This window comes from Festucalex cinctus, chromosome 7, assembly GCF_051991245.1.
Source record: "Festucalex cinctus isolate MCC-2025b chromosome 7, RoL_Fcin_1.0, whole genome shotgun sequence".
In the NCBI taxonomy this organism is placed as follows: Eukaryota; Metazoa; Chordata; class Actinopteri; order Syngnathiformes; family Syngnathidae; genus Festucalex; species Festucalex cinctus.
Window position 1 is genome coordinate 18528168 of NC_135417.1, and position 16858 is coordinate 18545025.

The window sequence follows — 16858 nt, forward strand, 5'->3', positions numbered from 1 at the left end:
ACAACGATACAGGCAGAAGGTGTCTCTGTGTGGCGGGATTGATCCTAATTACGTCCTGACCAAGGGTGATTTTTTTTTTTGACGGAGAAAGCTTGCTGGCCAAATGTGACATCTCTGGACATCTTTCCCTACCTCGTGTTGACAACATGCTCCATAACACGCCAACAAATCCCTGGAGGCTTACAATTATTTTGTAAGCGGGTGGATACAGAGTGTAAACTTTAACATCGCATCAGAAGAAACGGTTGCTGTTGCACGTAAGTAAACCACATGGTGTTGGTAATTCTGCACACAAAAATGTTGATTTGTTCTCAGGCTTCCTGTTATCATTGTGTTTACATGCACAGCTAGGTTTACCTGATGTGGTTTTTCTAACAATTTTATAACAGGCAAATATGGCAGAGCGTATAAGAATAAAAAGTAACTATGCACAGCCTCCCCGTGGCTTAATTAAATTTAATGCTACCCTTTCACTAGTTACATGTTACTTAATCAACTTATTCTAAATGGTTAAGGTTAACCACTCTCAGAGGACGTATTTTTAGTTTCAGTTTCCAGTACAATAAAACGTGTTCATGGTAACTACTGAGCATACTGACAGCTTTTCTTATGATCTCACGGTTAAGGAGGCTGTCACAACACCCAATTTCTGTCTGGTGCCAGATGGCAACAATTCCCATCACTTGTCACGACAACACCAATAGTATTACCAGGTATGTATGGCTTTACTTTTTGACCACATCAGGTAAAGCCAGCTGTGCATGTAAACACAATGATAACAGGAAGCCTGAGAACAAATCAACATTTTTGTGTGCAGAATTACCAACACCATGTGGTTTACTTACGTGCAACAGCAACCGTTTCTTCTGATGCGATGTTAAAGTTTACACTCTGTATCCACCCGCTTACAAAATAATTGTAAGCCTCCAGGGATTTGTTGGCGTGTTATGGAGCATGTTGTCAACACGAGGTAGGGAAAGATGTCCAGAGATGTCACATTTGGCCAGCAAGCTTTCTCCGTCAAAAAAAAAATCACCCTTGGTCAGGACGTAATTAGGATCAATCCCGCCACACAGAGACACCTTCTGCCTGTATCGTTGTTTTTGATCTTCCGGTAAATCGTGAAAATACTGCGAAAATTACATCAGGTTGATAAGCTCTACCGTGTAACTCGCGAGTGTACCTTGTGAACCGGCGGACACCCAATATGGCGCCCGAAGGAAAAACTCCCATGATGCATTACGATGTGCAAGCGACCTATTGCACTTTCTCCCTCTTCTTGCCATTTAGTAATTAGGAACTACAAATTAGAAGAACATTTCCATTAATTTAATGCTATTTTAAGGATACCGCAATTTTTGGATTATATAAGTATTTCGTTTAAGTTATCTTCATTGTTTTTTGGGGGAAATTTTATGTATTAAAAGTACGTAATGGTATCTGTATTTGGTATGGGATCATTAATTACTCAAGAGGTTAGTACTCATAAGCTTCCTGGAAAAAAGTGGTATTGAATATCCCAAATATTTATAAAGTATGTAGCCCCCCTTTAGCCAAGGGAGAGGAAAAAATCCTGGAGCCGAAACAGCTCATGATCACAGATATTGTAATATATGTATATTTTTTTAGTTTTTCAAATAGGGTATTGTGAATGTCCTTCAAAATTCAGCCACTTGCGAATGAGTCAGTCTGCTATAAAAGCTTTATTTTTTATTTTTATTTTTTACTGGAGTTGAGCGTCTACTTTGACCATTTTCCTCCATGTTTTTGTTTGTTTTACATACACTACACAATTATTACAGACTCAAGGCACAGGCATAGACAAACAAGATACACAAAAACATCAATAAGGTACAAATATGAACTAAAACAAAGATAACACTGAAAGGATTGTTTGAGTTGTAGGCATGTTGTCAATAATCGAAGTGACGTTACCGTTGGGTTCGACAGGGAGAAGAGGCCACGCCCACTCGGTAGACCGGAAGCGAGTAGCCTTTCACATGCGCACGATGCTGCACGCGCAACCAGGCCGTGTGCGTGCGGAACCTTCACACGGACGAGCCACATTCGGTGGGGGCTCTAATGTGTCTTGTTCCAGGTTTGTCCGTGAGGGTCTGTCTGCTTCTGCTACAAAGCCAGGTGGGCGCAGGGCTCATGATGTAGCACCGCTAGTCCGGTTATCCCGTTCGAGGTGGGTGATCTGTTCGGCCCATTGTTTCATCCCTGCTTTGTTTAACGACTCTGACCAGAATATATACCGTACACGTTCGCTCCAGTGTAATCCACCTCATTTATCACCATGCATTATAAGATTGTTAGGGGTCGTATTTAGACGGACATGTAGTCGACATCCACACTTACCGTTACACCCGTTGATGTATATGGAATGGTACTAAAGAAAGCAGATCGATGGCGAATCGCTACTTGTTACGTTTTGGTAATGCAAGTGCAAAGAAAAAGGACAAAAGTGACCTATTTGCATTGATTAATTGTGCTGTATACTAAAGTGTGAGGCCTATCATTAGACGTTGTCCAGTTGGCTCTGTTAAGTGCGCGGTAGTTGATGGACATGACCGTTGCTAACATCGTTAAAGCGTATGTTTATTGACTGCGATGTCGCTGCCAAATTCCACCGCAATAATCGAAAACAACTATTGTTTACGCTTATATATTATGACTGCAAAGTAGGTATATCCATGGACAAGAGTAGTAATCCAGATTTCTATCCGAATTACAGAAACACATTTTCAGCCACTTTTCCAACCCTTTTTATGTACGTTATGCTGAAATTTCACTCACAAATAAGTGTATTCTTAAGTACATGAGTATATTTAATTTTATATCAACATTGCAAGACAAATTTTGTTTTGTTTTGTTTTGTCAGGATTCATGATATCCACACTGGCAGAATAAGCAAAGAAGAAGCATCTGTCATTCATGTCAACTGTGCAAGATGAGTACAGACAGGCCCAAACGGAATATCATAAAGAAAAAATATGTAAGTAAAATGCAGATGTACTATAAATCCCTACTGATACGTACATGTTGTGCATCTGTATAGCGCAGTCTCCACATTGTGTTTCACAAATCTGCTTCCAATCATTTCAAAATTATTTTAATGAACTTGTAGTGTTTTGAGTCGTAACTCCTGCTTGGGGGGGAAAAAAAAAAATCACTCGGGCCAATTCCTTTATTTTTTGCTGTCTACTGAAAACATTTGTGTTTGCCTTCACAAAATGAATATGACAAATAATAAATATATTCTGCTTGAGGTTGACCAATACACACACACAAAAAAAAAAATCAAAAATAAGGAGGGAGGCAAATACTTGTTATGGCACTGTGCAAGGAAAGAGTTTGACTTTCGTCTTTTTAATTAATGACGGCAATAATCTGCAGTCCATGATAATGTAATGTTGAAAACCCCCCACTCATATTTATGTACATTTTTTTTTTTTTGCTCTGTAGGACATCAGTGATGGAATGCCGTGGTGTGAAGAGCGTCTGGTGCGCAAAGTTCTTTTCCTCTCCCTCAGGGAATTCAGAGACACACGCCGTGCCACACACGGACATTTACCTGCACACGGGCACAAACGCAAGCATGTATCAAAAGCTACACTTACACACGAACCACAAAAGTCCAATCAAAAACCCCAGCAACAAAGAGTCTCGCACAGACTGCAAAACATGCAGAAAAAAACACACACGCTGCAAAAAACACAGGTTAAGACAAAACAGCATCGAGATCACACCAATAAGGTGCAAAAAACAAACTTGTCTCAGGATTCACATTCACGGAAAAGTAAAACGACTCATGCAAAACAGTGCTTGCACGCACAACCAAAAATGTGTCGAGAAAAAACTGTGCAGCACACCAGCTTACAAGAACATGCACGGAATAATTCAGTTTCAACCAGGACGTTACGGTCACACAAAACGTCCAATTCATCATCCATGGTGACCTCTAAGTACACAAACACTACAAAACAACCACAGAGAACCCAGCACAAGCACTCAGTGAAAAATAGGAGGCCACCCAAGAATGTACGACCACTCCTGAGGACTCCTGTCGTGGCCAGGAAACAGAGGTCACGCTCTCCCAAAGGCATCAGGGGTCAGTACCTGTAGTACAAAAACTTCATACAAATTCCACTGGATTTTTTCAACTTCTAACTCAACTATGGTCACATTTCAACCAATTGGTTTAGGTTCCCTGGTTAATGGCACCGGCCAGCGTCCGTCCTCACTGTCAGGCAGCCCAAGCTGGAGTTGGTCCTTGGAGGCACGCCCTCAGCGCCACCCTGTCAGCCATCTTTGTGACAAGGATGACCTACATAGCAGGAGGTCAGCCTCTCTTGTGTGTTTTTTTTTCAGCCTTGTTTGTGTCTTTGGGTATCAAAGAACTTGGCAATGGGTCATCACATGTTAATGTTTTTGTTTTGTTTTTCCAAGCCTGGGGCACTTGCTTAAAAAATTGTCATTATGTGTCATGTGTCAGATTTTGGTCAGGCCTACCTCAGGACAGAATGTAGCACACTTTTTTTTTTCCCTCTTACAGGTTTTCGCCCTCACTAAACTTGATTTCAGATAAGTGTGTTTGCTTGTTTGTTTAGGCCAAGGTTACAAGCGCAAAGAAAGTTTGCCCAGTCCCCACCCAGCTCTCCTGGTCCACCACTGACGTCATCAACACAGTACAGGCACAACCACAACCTAGCAGTAGTCACCAGTCTAACCAGACGTCGACCCAAAACGGAGGACTTCTTATCTTTTCTCTGCCTCAGAGGTATGTCTCCCTGACGAAATTCATTCTCAGTTTTTTTTTGTGTGTGTGCTCTTTTTATGACTGTAACACTTTGAGATTTCGTGTACATTTAAAGTACATTACAAATAAAATGTATTATTATTAAAGGGGAAGTCAACCCACCCCAAAATTCTTGACAATATGTTCTATGCAACCCTACTAGTCTAAATATGGTATTCTGGTTAATATTGCATTAGTGGAATATGAGTTAAGCAGCAAAATCCAGAAGTTTTATCACTATCAGAAGGCGACCATTTGCCACTTAGTGTTGAGTCAAAATTACATCACAGTTTCTCAGGTCTCAGGTAACAACCAATCACAGTTCAGCTTCAGAAAAGAGGTGAGCTGTGATTGGTCAATGCCTGAGCCCTGAGCAACTGATGATGGCTGAACTGATGTCATCTTCAGTCGACAGCAAGTGGCAAAATGGCCGTCCCCTAAGATGGATAAAAACAGATGGATTTTGCTGCATAACTCGTATTCCACAATTAGACAAATGTAGTATTAATCAGAATGTCATGTTTAGACTAGTGAGATCACATATAACACATTATTGTCAAGAAAAGTTTAAAGGTGGACTCTTGTTTAAATGCAATTCAATTGTTGTATTTGTCAAGTATTGCAATATCGGATATAACCAAATCTACAGAGTTTACTATTCCTTGTGGGAACCGTGACCGTCCCTCTTTGCAGTTTATCTCCTGACAGTCTATTATTGTTTTGAGTTTCATCAAACAATGCGTCACAGATGCTGTACAATTTGGCTATGACTTTATGTATGTAGGCCTATAAACTTGGGTATTTTTGTATAAAAGTGAATAAATTGAGTTAACCAGGACAATACTAGGAATTTAAACCATACTTTGAGTACGTACTGTGTGTTGGTCTGGACCAGAGTGCCAAAATGTTATGCGGTTTTAGCACTTGATCTGTATTTTAGCACCTAATCATGCTCATGCTAGTCACTCCTGTGCACTGTCACAGACACAACTAAATGAAGTGATTTTTCTCTGTGACCTCAGGTTCCGCAGCGTTGCCAAGGAACATGGCCTTTTTGAGTGGACGAGAGAAGGAACCAGCCACTGATCGACGTTTTAATTCACGTTTTTCCACACGCAGACAGACTGTCACTGACAGGAAGAACACGATCACACAAACAGGTGCCCTTCAACTTTCACATGTGATAACAATGTTTAAATGTACCGTAATCAAAGATGAATTGTCAAGAAAAAAAATGCTTTTGATTGCACAAATCCATAGAAATCCTGCTATGATAATTAAAAAACACAAAAAAAGTTGTAGTGATTATTTAGAGGTTAACTTAGTAGTATGCTGACGTTAATGTATTTTGTCTTTGTGTGTTGTCCTGCAGTGCAGTCAGGTTGTAGGTCACTGAACTTTGAAGGCTCAGACTCTGCAGAAGGCAGTTCCCTCTGTCGTGTAACTGCCCGGGCACAAAGGAGAAGGGAGAGAGAGAGGAAGGAGGAGGCAGGGCAGAGGATGAAGAACGAATGTCTGGAGGCTGGCAGGAGAGACGACGTTACAAAACATCACCTGAGATCTCGGCATTTCTCCATACAGCTCAGAAGGAATAAAAAGGTTTGTTTACTTTATTTCATCTGTGGTTCTTGAAGATGTCTAGATTATTGCTTTGGAATGGGGCTGTCAAACCTGTTTCATTGTGGGATGGAAAGCTGGAGGCAGAAGCAGTCTTTAAAAAGAAAAATATTATATATTTTTTTCCTATGCATTTCAATAGATGACAATTGTACACTATTCGCGGGCCAGCCCGGTCTTCATTTACCGTGAATAGTTTCATTTTACGCTTTAACTCATTCAAACCCAAAAACGTATAAAAATGTTTAATACTTTGTCCTTCACTCTCCAAAACATGTTTACACGTTTTTCAAATATTTTTTTTTAATGCAAGAGCATACAGAAGGCTTTGATGCATCTTCTGAAATGAAGAGGTGGCTTAAAGCAATGGCAGTTATTAAAACAAAACAAAACAAAAAAAAAAACGGCCAGCAGGTAGCAGTAAGGTATAAGAGATCAGGCAGGGCCATGTTGCAATAAGCTCTTTTTGTCAGTGTTTTCACCAGGAATGTGAATATTGCTAAAACTTAGCTATATTCTAATGCTAATCGCTGCAAAATGGAAACATACATTTTTTTTCTCCTGATGAAACAAGACTCTAATCTTTCTTTTGGTAGGTTCCGTGTTTTTATAGCAATAGAACGCAATACTCTGTGGTCCTTGCAAAACCAGTCAAAATCCAGGAAAAGAGCCGGTTGCGAAGGGGGTTCGTTTGTTTGTTTGTTTATTTCCACAGTGCGTTAATACAGACAAAACCTATTGATAAGCAATCATTTAACTGTGAAAAATGGACTCCCTCTGAAGCTCAAAGCTTATAAAATGGGGTCCAATGGAGTTGCTTCAGTGAAATTGGCTGGGTTAATTAGTCCCATAAATTCCCGCTAATTCCCAGAGAAAGCTTCCAACTTGGAAAATTCCCAGAATTTTGCAACCTTATTTTGAAGTAACCCATGTCCAATATCACTGTATTTAAAAGGTCTTTCCGTGTTCCAGGTCTCCAAGGTTGCCAGAGTTTCCGAACATAGCATCTCCTTTGTCAGACCGGTTTCAAACTTGAAGCCTAAGACAGAGGGTAGCAGCCAGCAATCCCCAAGACCCAGCAATATCTGTAAACTACGGGGCCGCTCCCAAAGCCGAGCAGAAGTCAAGAGCAATCACATCTCCCAACACAGCAACCACCAGCTGCCTCACAATCAATGCCTACCAGTTTGTAAGTTCCACAAAAACCCCAGGACTCTTAGAGGTCTTCAGAACTCAGGAAGAAATCCAAGCAGGACACCTGCTCAAATGCCATTGACTACTAACCTAGCCACCAGACAGCTCGACGAGACTCCCGGGGTTGTGAGATTGTCTCGAAGGAGGAGAGGCCTCCCACCAGATGCTAATCCAGCTCCTCCTAATCATTGTTCTGCCGACAATCCATTAAAGAAGTGCAGGACGCAACAGTCCAATGGGAATGTCCAGCTGGATAGTGATTACATTAACGGTGAGGTTAACTATAAGGAAGATGTCCAAGTGGAACATGCCGTCCATAAGGTACGACACACTGGTGGTAGCCTTGATGCGGATCTAATACAAGACACTCATAATGGAGAGCTGGAATTTGTAAGGGACAGTTATGTTACTGAGGACATACAGAACAAAGTTAATGTTGGAAGGTTCGGCTCGGCGATTGAGGTCAAAGATAAATCTGACCTCGGTCCAGTCAGTGAGGTCATGTGCAGAAATGTGAGAGAAAAACGGCTACAGAGGAACTTGGCAGTGGGGTCCGCTCCCATCTCCAAAACAATTCCCAGGATTACAGTTTCGAGGACTGTTATCAGAGCTGCAGCTGTTCCGAAAGCACTAATCAACTCAGTGACATCACCTTACGTACATAGCAAGCCACCAGCCAATAACTCTGCCAAACACAGTCCAAAGGGAACTAAAAAAGGTGCTAGCAAAGACGTTGTCACGTTTATTTCACCAGCCAGCAGCTGCTTTGTCGACGATTCCAAATGTGCTGCCATTGACTCTTCCAAGGGCTGGACTGATGACTCAATAAAGGACGGTAGCTATTCTGTCACTTCCAAGGGCTCGACAAAACGTCATAGGCAGATCAAATCAACTACCTCAAGCGTTAAAACTAGGAGCAGTCCTAGAATCCTTCTCAAGCGCTAACAGACACCTGACTCAACATGTTTACAGCTTCACTGTTTACTGTATTACAATTTAATATCAAGGAGATATATTATATTCAGTACACCCACAGCATCTAATGAGTTCAAATTTGGGAGCTGTCTCAAAAAAAAAAGTCATCTATATTTATCCAGCCTTCAGTTTTCTGAAACGCTTGTCCTTATTAGGGTCCTGGGTGAACTGGAGCCTATCCCAGCTGACCTTTTGATGAGATTTGGGTTACGCCCTGGACTGGTCTCAGCCAGTCGCAGGGCATGCAGCCGTTCACATTCAAACCTATGGACATTTTAGAGTCTTCAATTAGTGACATGCATTTTGGGGAATGTGGGAAGAAGCTTGAAGGGTCATGAGAAAACCCACACAAGGATATAAGAAGGCCAGAGCTGAGATTCGAACTTTGAACCTCAGAAATGTAAGGCAGCTACACTAAGACCTAACACAGCATGCTGCCCATTAACTAGTAAATTTACATAGATGGAAATAGTATTAATTCAGTAATTCTTTAATACATTATTAAATCTATATTTAATCATGCATAGCATTATAAGAATACACTACTAGTATTCAAGAATGTTTAGAGTTGTAGTTTGTATTCAACAAGTTTCCAGCAAAGCATCTTAATAGATGGTTCTTTATTTACAGTACAATTAACTGCTGTAGGCCCTACAATGTAGGGGGGAAAACCTTATAACTGCAAATTCAATCATTAAAAAAAAAAAAAAAGACTAAATTAGTTTAGTTTTATTATCTTTGTAAGTGCAAACAAAATATTTGATACAGCTCTTGTATTGACTCACATTAGATGGTGCAGGTGTACAAAATCTTGTGGCCAGTGAGTGTATTTAAAAGACCAACACTGGATCCTGCTGTAACATAGTATGTTCATGTATACGTGTGTTATGTGTGTTTTTTACGTATATGTACAGCAAAAATAATTTGAGCAATATAATTGCGTTATCTTTTCAACTTCGTATAGTGAACTATCACTATATTGAAAAATGATTTCAGGTGCTTCCATGTAATATCTTGATTTTTGTACCTAAAAATCATGCTTTCCTGCTCAGTAATTTGAAGGGGTGTCCTCACTAGTATTGACATGTTTACGTGGTATGTTAGAAAGGTTCCGGGACTAGTGTCACAAAATATATTTGTAGTTCAAAGTACAAGTTTTCACCCCTGAGCCTCACGCTTTTTCCCAACCTTCTTTGCCACACCTGCGTTCTTGGCAGTATTCTTCTGTAATACGCTACAGTTCCATTATCACGGCCATCTCAATGTCATTCATGTCTTCAAAATGGATCCCCTTTATGACCCCCTTGTCAGTCACACAGAATCAGCAGGGCAATGTTCTCAAAAGTAACAGCCGGATGCTCAGGGCATTGGGATCAAGCCACATCTTACCCTGCCAAAACCGTGGCCTCTTCTAACGCAGTGAACAAAGGAAATGTCTCAGGATTTTTTTTTGTAGACTTGCTGGTTGATAATTTAGACCAAATTGAAGGGGGGAAACTCCTAGTTTGGGATTGAAATATACATGTATTCAATGTCACCAGTCCTGGAACCTTTCTGACACACCTTGTACTCACTTTTTAAACCTCCCTTCCGTTTGACGTCTGTGTGGTATTGCAAGTGACCACGAAAGCACCTGCCACATGATGTGATGTAAAGTTTAGGTTATCGTGATGGAGCAGCCATGTTGGGAAAGGCAGCTGCACCACCAGCTTGTCTGTGTAACAGGCTTTTTCCTGTTACACATTTCCTTATATGTTCAGTGGAAAGATGTTGTGAAGTGCTCATGAATAAAACTGGTATTTGTATTTTTTTCCCTTGCACTTGTTGATTTTGTTTTATGTTATTACAGCACAAGCTAAATACTGCCTCGTGTGTTAGTTAAAAAAAACAGTTTTCATAAATACAATTAAAAAAAACTAATTATAATCCCAAACTAATTAGGAAATGACATCGTGGGTTTTTCAGAGACAGTATGGGCATCGAATGACAAAAGGCACTTTTCGTATGATACGCGGCCAACAACTGGTCGTGAACTTGTTAAACTTAAAACAGTAGGGGGCAGTAATAGATTCCAGGTGCCGTTAAGTTCATATCTACGAAGAAGAATAACGGAAGACTAGTCGAGGTTCTGTCACAACAGAGGTGTCAGGATCCTACACTAATGAACTGGGTCCATTTCAGAAGACAACTGGAGATAAACTACACAGTGGAATCATGTTTGAAAACTTCAGAGAGAGACTTCACATGGTGCAACAGGATTTAACGACGGGGTTTGTGTCCTTTCGATCACATTTCTCCTATTTTGTGTGATATTTCCGTAAGCGTCAGGATATATGAGTAGTCCACGGGCGGGCGGATTAGTTGCAATGAAACTGAATTGACATTACAATAATACGAGAGGAGCAAAGTTGGCTAGTAATAAACCGAGTGAGCCGTTATATCTTGGTTTTCCTGACCACGTCAAAGTATAAACAACCGAACAAACTTTACAGAATAATTAGGTGCGTTTATGGAAATGAAGAGTTTTCGACTTAGGATGTAAGATTTGGTTTGTTATAGTTGGTGTGTGCAATTCATGTTTATTGCTCTCAGCTGACGGTCATGTGACGTCGGGTCAAGTAGATTACGCAGAATGGAGCTTTACATAGTTTGCTGGTGAATGCGAAGACATTCCACTTGCCTTAGCAATATTTTTCAAGAGGAATGTCGTCGCCAAATAACATTAATTAAGGAGTGTAATGTAACGCGTGCGTATCGCAGCAGCCGTGTCCAGATGCTAAAGTAGGTTCTCTGGGGCATTATTTCCCAACCTTTGAGCCAGGGCACCGTCGAACAAAATGTTTAATAAAAATTCGCCCCAAAAGCTTTTTTTTTTTTTTTTGTCACGTAACAGCGTATTTTTACATGTAGGCCTATATATTTTTTTGTTTTTGTTTCAAAAGTGTCCAAATCCCTACATTATATTGTTTATAAACAATAACTAGTTGCTGTTTTTTAGTTTGTAAGATCAGTCTGTTTCGAATTTTGGTCTGTTTGATAACTTACAAAAGTTCCATCATTTGCGTTTCCTCCCAACAGCTTGAAAACACTTGGTGACAAATCAAAGGAATCCAAAAGCAGCAGGAGGAAATCTAGGTCAGTTCAATTCACTGTCGAATTATTTTCGACAACCAATTGTAAGTATTTAATTCTTTGGTAAGTAAACAATTTGACTCAGAAGCTTACCTAAGCTTACCTTTTTTCTTTTTTTTTTCTTTTTAAAAGCTTTTTGGGCATAGTATGGTAAGAAGCTCAGCATTCTGTTGATTTTGATTTTGTAATTAACACTATTTTATTTAGAGTTTCCGTGAGGGACTATGGTGAAAACTAATGGGGAGCCCATTTTAAACAATAAACATACAAACACTGACTATAACATCAACCTCACTGCTTTATCCTGAACTTGTTTATGACGGTCTTAACTTTTACTTATGTTATTTCTTGCTCAGATATGAAGAAAATCTTCCTCATTTCAGTGCAGGACTTGACATCCTTAGCAGGTACACACAAACTGACCGACCAACTGCACTGTATGATTTTGCCTACAATCTAAAACGTGTTTGTGTAGGTATGAGGAGAGTTGGTTTCTGCTCCACAAAAAAACAAAAGACTGTGCTCAGGTTGCCGAGGTATGTTCAGTTGTTCTCTGTTTCTTTCTCAAAGGTGACACAATATTGCTTCGTTAGGTCGTTTGCTAACTCCCTTTGTGGCTTTCCAGTTCATAAATTATAGTGAAATGGAGTAAAATTACTCCCGCTAAAAGCTATTGGACATGTTTACAGTGGGTGTGCATGCTCATGACATCCATTTTGGACAGAATAGCAAACAGGCTGTGCCTACTGGAAATAGAAGTACTGGTCCTTGTCTGATAAAGCATTTTTCATACTGATATTAAATGACAGCATTCGAGTTAATGAGTGCTTCATTGTACACGGTCTTGTTTTAGTTTTGCTCCCCGTGTCGCTTTTCCAGGCTGTTGACGGGGACGTGGTGATGCTGTCGGCGCACTGGGAAAAGAGACGATCTGCACTGACGCAACTTCAGGAACAACTACAAAGCTTGCCTGCTTTCATTGCTGAACTTGATGCCATCACTGCCTCAATAGGTGCCATATGTTGTCTATGGAAATCAATGTCAGCATCTTTTCAATGTTCTTGGCAATTTAAGGTCCATGGACCCCTACTCTGTAATTCTCTAGTCCGCTAAATTGCCAGGGAAAGCTCCCATAAAGGAAAATTCCTGTTGTAGATATAAAAATGTGTGTTCATGTGCAGCTCATCTGGAAGGTGATTTTGAGGAGATGGAGAGCAAGCTGGTCTTCCTGGAGACGCTTTGTTGTCAGTGTGAACAACAGACGCTCAAGCAGCATCATATCCACCAATCGGAAGACTATAAGAAAAAAAAGAGGTATGTGCTCCACTCCAGTCACCTGCTTATGGCCCTTTCTAATCAGTGTCTTTATTGAAAGTACTGTATTAGGGTACACTGATGAGCACGTTCGCAACTTTATCCTCTGAATGCGTTCACAAGTTGCTCAAACAAGAAGTGTCAATTGCCTCGTGATTGTAAATAATTATAAACCGCAACTATTTCTAACTTTCTTTTGTGCTTAATTTAGAGTTTTCCAATAATATTTTTCACTTTAATAGTACAAAAATGGTCCTTAATGGGATTTTTATTTTTTTTTCCCCCCCAGGCGAGAACTGGAGACACTCGAAGGTGAGTTGTATTCCTGTTTGCCAGACATGAGAATGTCGTTACCAGATCTTTGTGAGGAATTGAAGGAGCAAAACATTACAAATCTTCCTTGTAATTTACATGGTAGACTTATTGACAGATTCTATAATGTTGAAGAAGCTATTATCATGGACTGTGACTAAAGGCCCAGAAAAGTACCTTTTTGAGCGTCAGTAGTCATTTTGGATTTTGTAAGTCATGTTGTTGTAGGCTGTTACTATACACTCACTCTCAACTAGTGACAAGTTACCGGTAAATGAAGAGGACATGAAGTTACGATAGACCAATATGGGTTTTTTTTCATGGCCGATACAAGTAGCGATTATTCAAGGAGGAGTCAAGGAGGCTGATAATTTTTTAAAATAAAAACATGTAGGGAGTGCCCAATGTCAGCATAATCTTTTATAAAGTGTAGGGGAAATAAATAAAAAAAAACATTTAAAAAATGATATGTTCCCTGTATCTCACTGAGCAACAAATCCATGTGAATGTAGCTCATTTTCAGGGTTCCTAAAAGGTTTCAAAATGTCTGAACCTATTCAAAATTTCTTTTCAACAAGTTAAAAACTGTCTGTGAACATTTTGCAAATTATGATGAACACCCAAAATTTGCTCCGTTCGCAAGCATTCACCGCTTAGTGAAATGTCAACTATTTCATTACCTTCCGATGCATATATATATATAAAAAGGCCGATATTTGTCAAAATGCCAAATACCGCACCGATATTCTTTCTGGCCGATAATCTGTCTATCTCGAGTTAATACTATTGATCCAATGGTGTATTTCTCTGTAGTGGAGCTGAACACTGAGCATGCTCAGAAAGTTGTAAAGCTGGAGCAGGCCAGGCAGCAGAAACTGAGAGAACGACAGAAAGTCTACGAAGAAGCCTTTAACCAAGACTTGGAAAAATACCGATCCACTGGATATCTTCAGCACAGAGGTTAAAAAAAACAAAACAGCCAATGTCGCTTTAAAAGTGAGTTGAATTGAAATGCTTCACGTCTCTTGTTCTTGTTTGTACATACGATTTAAAGAACCATCAGAAGCGGATGTGGTTGTTCTGGATCACATGACAGTCACCAACCTATCGGACCAGGAGGCTTTGGATGATTTCCTGAACTCTGGCGATGACTTTAGTTCGGGGTCATCACTCACCTCAGGTAACAGACTGCCATTAAATACTCCCTTAATGCCTTCATCAAGGAGTAATCCAATAATGGATAACTAGCAGAAAATTCTCCTGTTGAGTGCGATTACCTGCGCTTGTCATCTCAAACAGGACCAGATCTCACGACCGACTCCTCGGAATTCTTAAGCAGCCCCCCGAGCCATGTGCCTGACCTCGAAAAAGACAAAGACCCTGAACGTGTTGAAGATGACGAAGGTCACAGCGAGGACAGCGACGAGCCTGTCGTGCAGTCAGACGAGGACGACGTTCAGGCGGACATGACTTTGGTCGGCCTGCAGGACCTTGACCAAGTCCGGAGCTCCGATGACAGTGACTCTCCAGGGGATGTGCCCTGTGGGTAACCTAGCAACCATGCCCTTGACATGGCTCAAGGGTTGGACAACTGTACTGCCCCCCAAACTTGGACTTGGGACAACATGCTCGGCCAAGACAAGACATCAAATGAGTGCTGAGCATGTCATTTATCTGCGGATGTGTTTTAAGTTATGCAAAATACATTTCCTTTCACCCTCTTGTGCTTTAAAGCGGAGTGGAGCATATCAATCTGACCGCCGTCAACATTCTCAATTAAGGAATCAAATATGCAGCCGTCGACCTGCACGTCCTAAATATCTTGTTCAGTGTTAATTTTGACATTTTATGTTGTACGTAAATACCTCCACGTCAGTTTATTTCAACCTTGTTTCCTTGTATGTGCACTATTACAGTCAGTTGACTGAATCCATTTGCAGATGATTTTGCCTCAGCTGGTTTGGCATGGATGACAATTCACAAAAAAAGACAATCTCATTTTCATAATAGATAAAATAATAATCATTTTCTATTTGTGCTCTATTCAAATAATACATATGTACACAGCATTTTTAGGAATGTTGTCTTAATGAAAAAGCCAAAATGAGCCAATGGACTATTTTAATTTGAAGGGCTTTGTGTTGTGTTTAGTTTTTTCCTCAGGCAATGCTAAATGAATTAATATCATGTGAGAGAAGGCCTCTTCATATTTTTTAATCTGCTTTGCTTTTCTGTGTGCACTGTGCAGACAGATTATTGTTGAACAACAAAGTTGTCCTGTTCCATTAGTTAGGAATTTGATATATTTACCCTCCACATAGTACACAAATTTGAACTGAATAACTGATGAAATATCAGAAATCATACTTCTGAATAAATATTTAAATTGTTGTATAGCCCTAATTACACATGTATTCATTCAGTATTTGTGGACCACTGCAACTCCTCAGAGTTACCAGAATAATTGTAGCTGAAGAATTATTTACAAACAAATGTCACAAAGTTACAAGATATGTGTTGACATTCAATTTTCCATCAATCCATTTTCTCTACCAATGAAGCTCACGAGGGATGCAGGCGAGCTGTGGCCTTTCCAAGTTGATTTTTGGGCAAGAGGTGGGGTGGCCCCTAAAATGGTTGCCTGGCCAATCACGGGGTACATATTAACGATCAACAAAATTACTTACACTGGACAATTTAGAACCTTCAATGAACTTAAGCATGTTTTGGGGATGTGTCAGAACACGCAAACGCCACCCAGAAGTCCTGAACAGTATTTAAATCCCAACCTCAGAACTGTTAAGGCGGACGTGCTATCCACTTGACCACAAACACATTGAATCCTATTTTATTTATTCAACTAAATGTGTATATAATTGTTCATAAATGTACAGTATACAATTTACCAAAGACAGTAAGCACATTTTGGTCTTGGGTGCGTGACATACGATGGTTGATTCTCCGTCTTCCAAACATTTAATAGGACATGTAATGATTGTTCCTCATATCTTGCATGTGTGACAATTGAGTTGTTGAGCGCTGTGAGCTTGTTGGAATTCATCGGAGGTTGCACGGCAAATGTTTGTACTTGACCTTATGCTGTTTTGTTGAGCACCTTTCATCATTTTATTGGACATAAACTGTGGCACAATTTGTCAAGCACACTTTGTATGCAGTCTGCTGGTAAACCAGGAATTAAATTACTCAAGTCAAGTCTGTCAAGTGGACATTTATTGGTATGTGTGTGTGTTGATACTCACCAGCTATGACATTTACACCACATCTAATCCCATTCAAGAGCAAGATTTCAACGCCTGCCTTCTCATATGTGATGTATTATGGTGTATATCATGGTTTATTATTGTAGTTATATGCCCTGCTGCTAACCTGCAGCTAAGAGCTGTTTTTAATATTCTCTTCACCATGGTATGGTACATGTAAATATTGCTTATAAAATCTTAAGAGTATTATATATATATATATATATATATATATATATAGATCACAAGAACA

General features: G+C 40.0%; 2 protein-coding genes across 4 annotated transcripts; both read left to right on the forward strand.

Annotated features, from left to right (window-relative positions):
• Nucleotides 1-1438: 1438 nt before the first annotated feature.
• Nucleotides 1439-10397, forward strand: LOC144022786 (uncharacterized). 2 transcript variants are annotated; one of them, XM_077527900.1, is made up of 9 exons: nt 1439-1851; nt 1951-2191; nt 2885-2998; nt 3469-4114; nt 4209-4344; nt 4614-4783; nt 5824-5961; nt 6174-6400; nt 7391-10397. In XM_077527900.1, the coding sequence occupies exons 3-9, from the start codon at nt 2954-2956 to the stop codon at nt 8555-8557; spliced, it is 2529 nt and encodes an 842-aa protein (XP_077384026.1). In that variant the 5' UTR covers nt 1439-1851; nt 1951-2191; nt 2885-2953; the 3' UTR covers nt 8558-10397. The 2 variants fall into 2 exon arrangements, with proteins under 2 accessions (XP_077384026.1, XP_077384025.1); XM_077527899.1 differs by having other exon boundaries at nt 1439-2191.
• Nucleotides 10398-10678: 281 nt separating this feature from the next.
• Nucleotides 10679-16558, forward strand: LOC144022762 (dysbindin-A-like). 2 transcript variants are annotated; one of them, XM_077527837.1, is made up of 10 exons: nt 10679-10857; nt 11666-11722; nt 12076-12126; nt 12195-12255; nt 12599-12731; nt 12901-13033; nt 13323-13345; nt 14159-14305; nt 14400-14525; nt 14645-16558. In XM_077527837.1, the coding sequence occupies exons 1-10, from the start codon at nt 10802-10804 to the stop codon at nt 14893-14895; spliced, it is 1038 nt and encodes a 345-aa protein (XP_077383963.1). In that variant the 5' UTR covers nt 10679-10801; the 3' UTR covers nt 14896-16558. The 2 variants fall into 2 exon arrangements, with proteins under 2 accessions (XP_077383963.1, XP_077383962.1); XM_077527836.1 differs by lacking the exon at nt 10679-10857 and adding an exon at nt 11203-11368.
• Nucleotides 16559-16858: the final 300 nt, after the last annotated feature.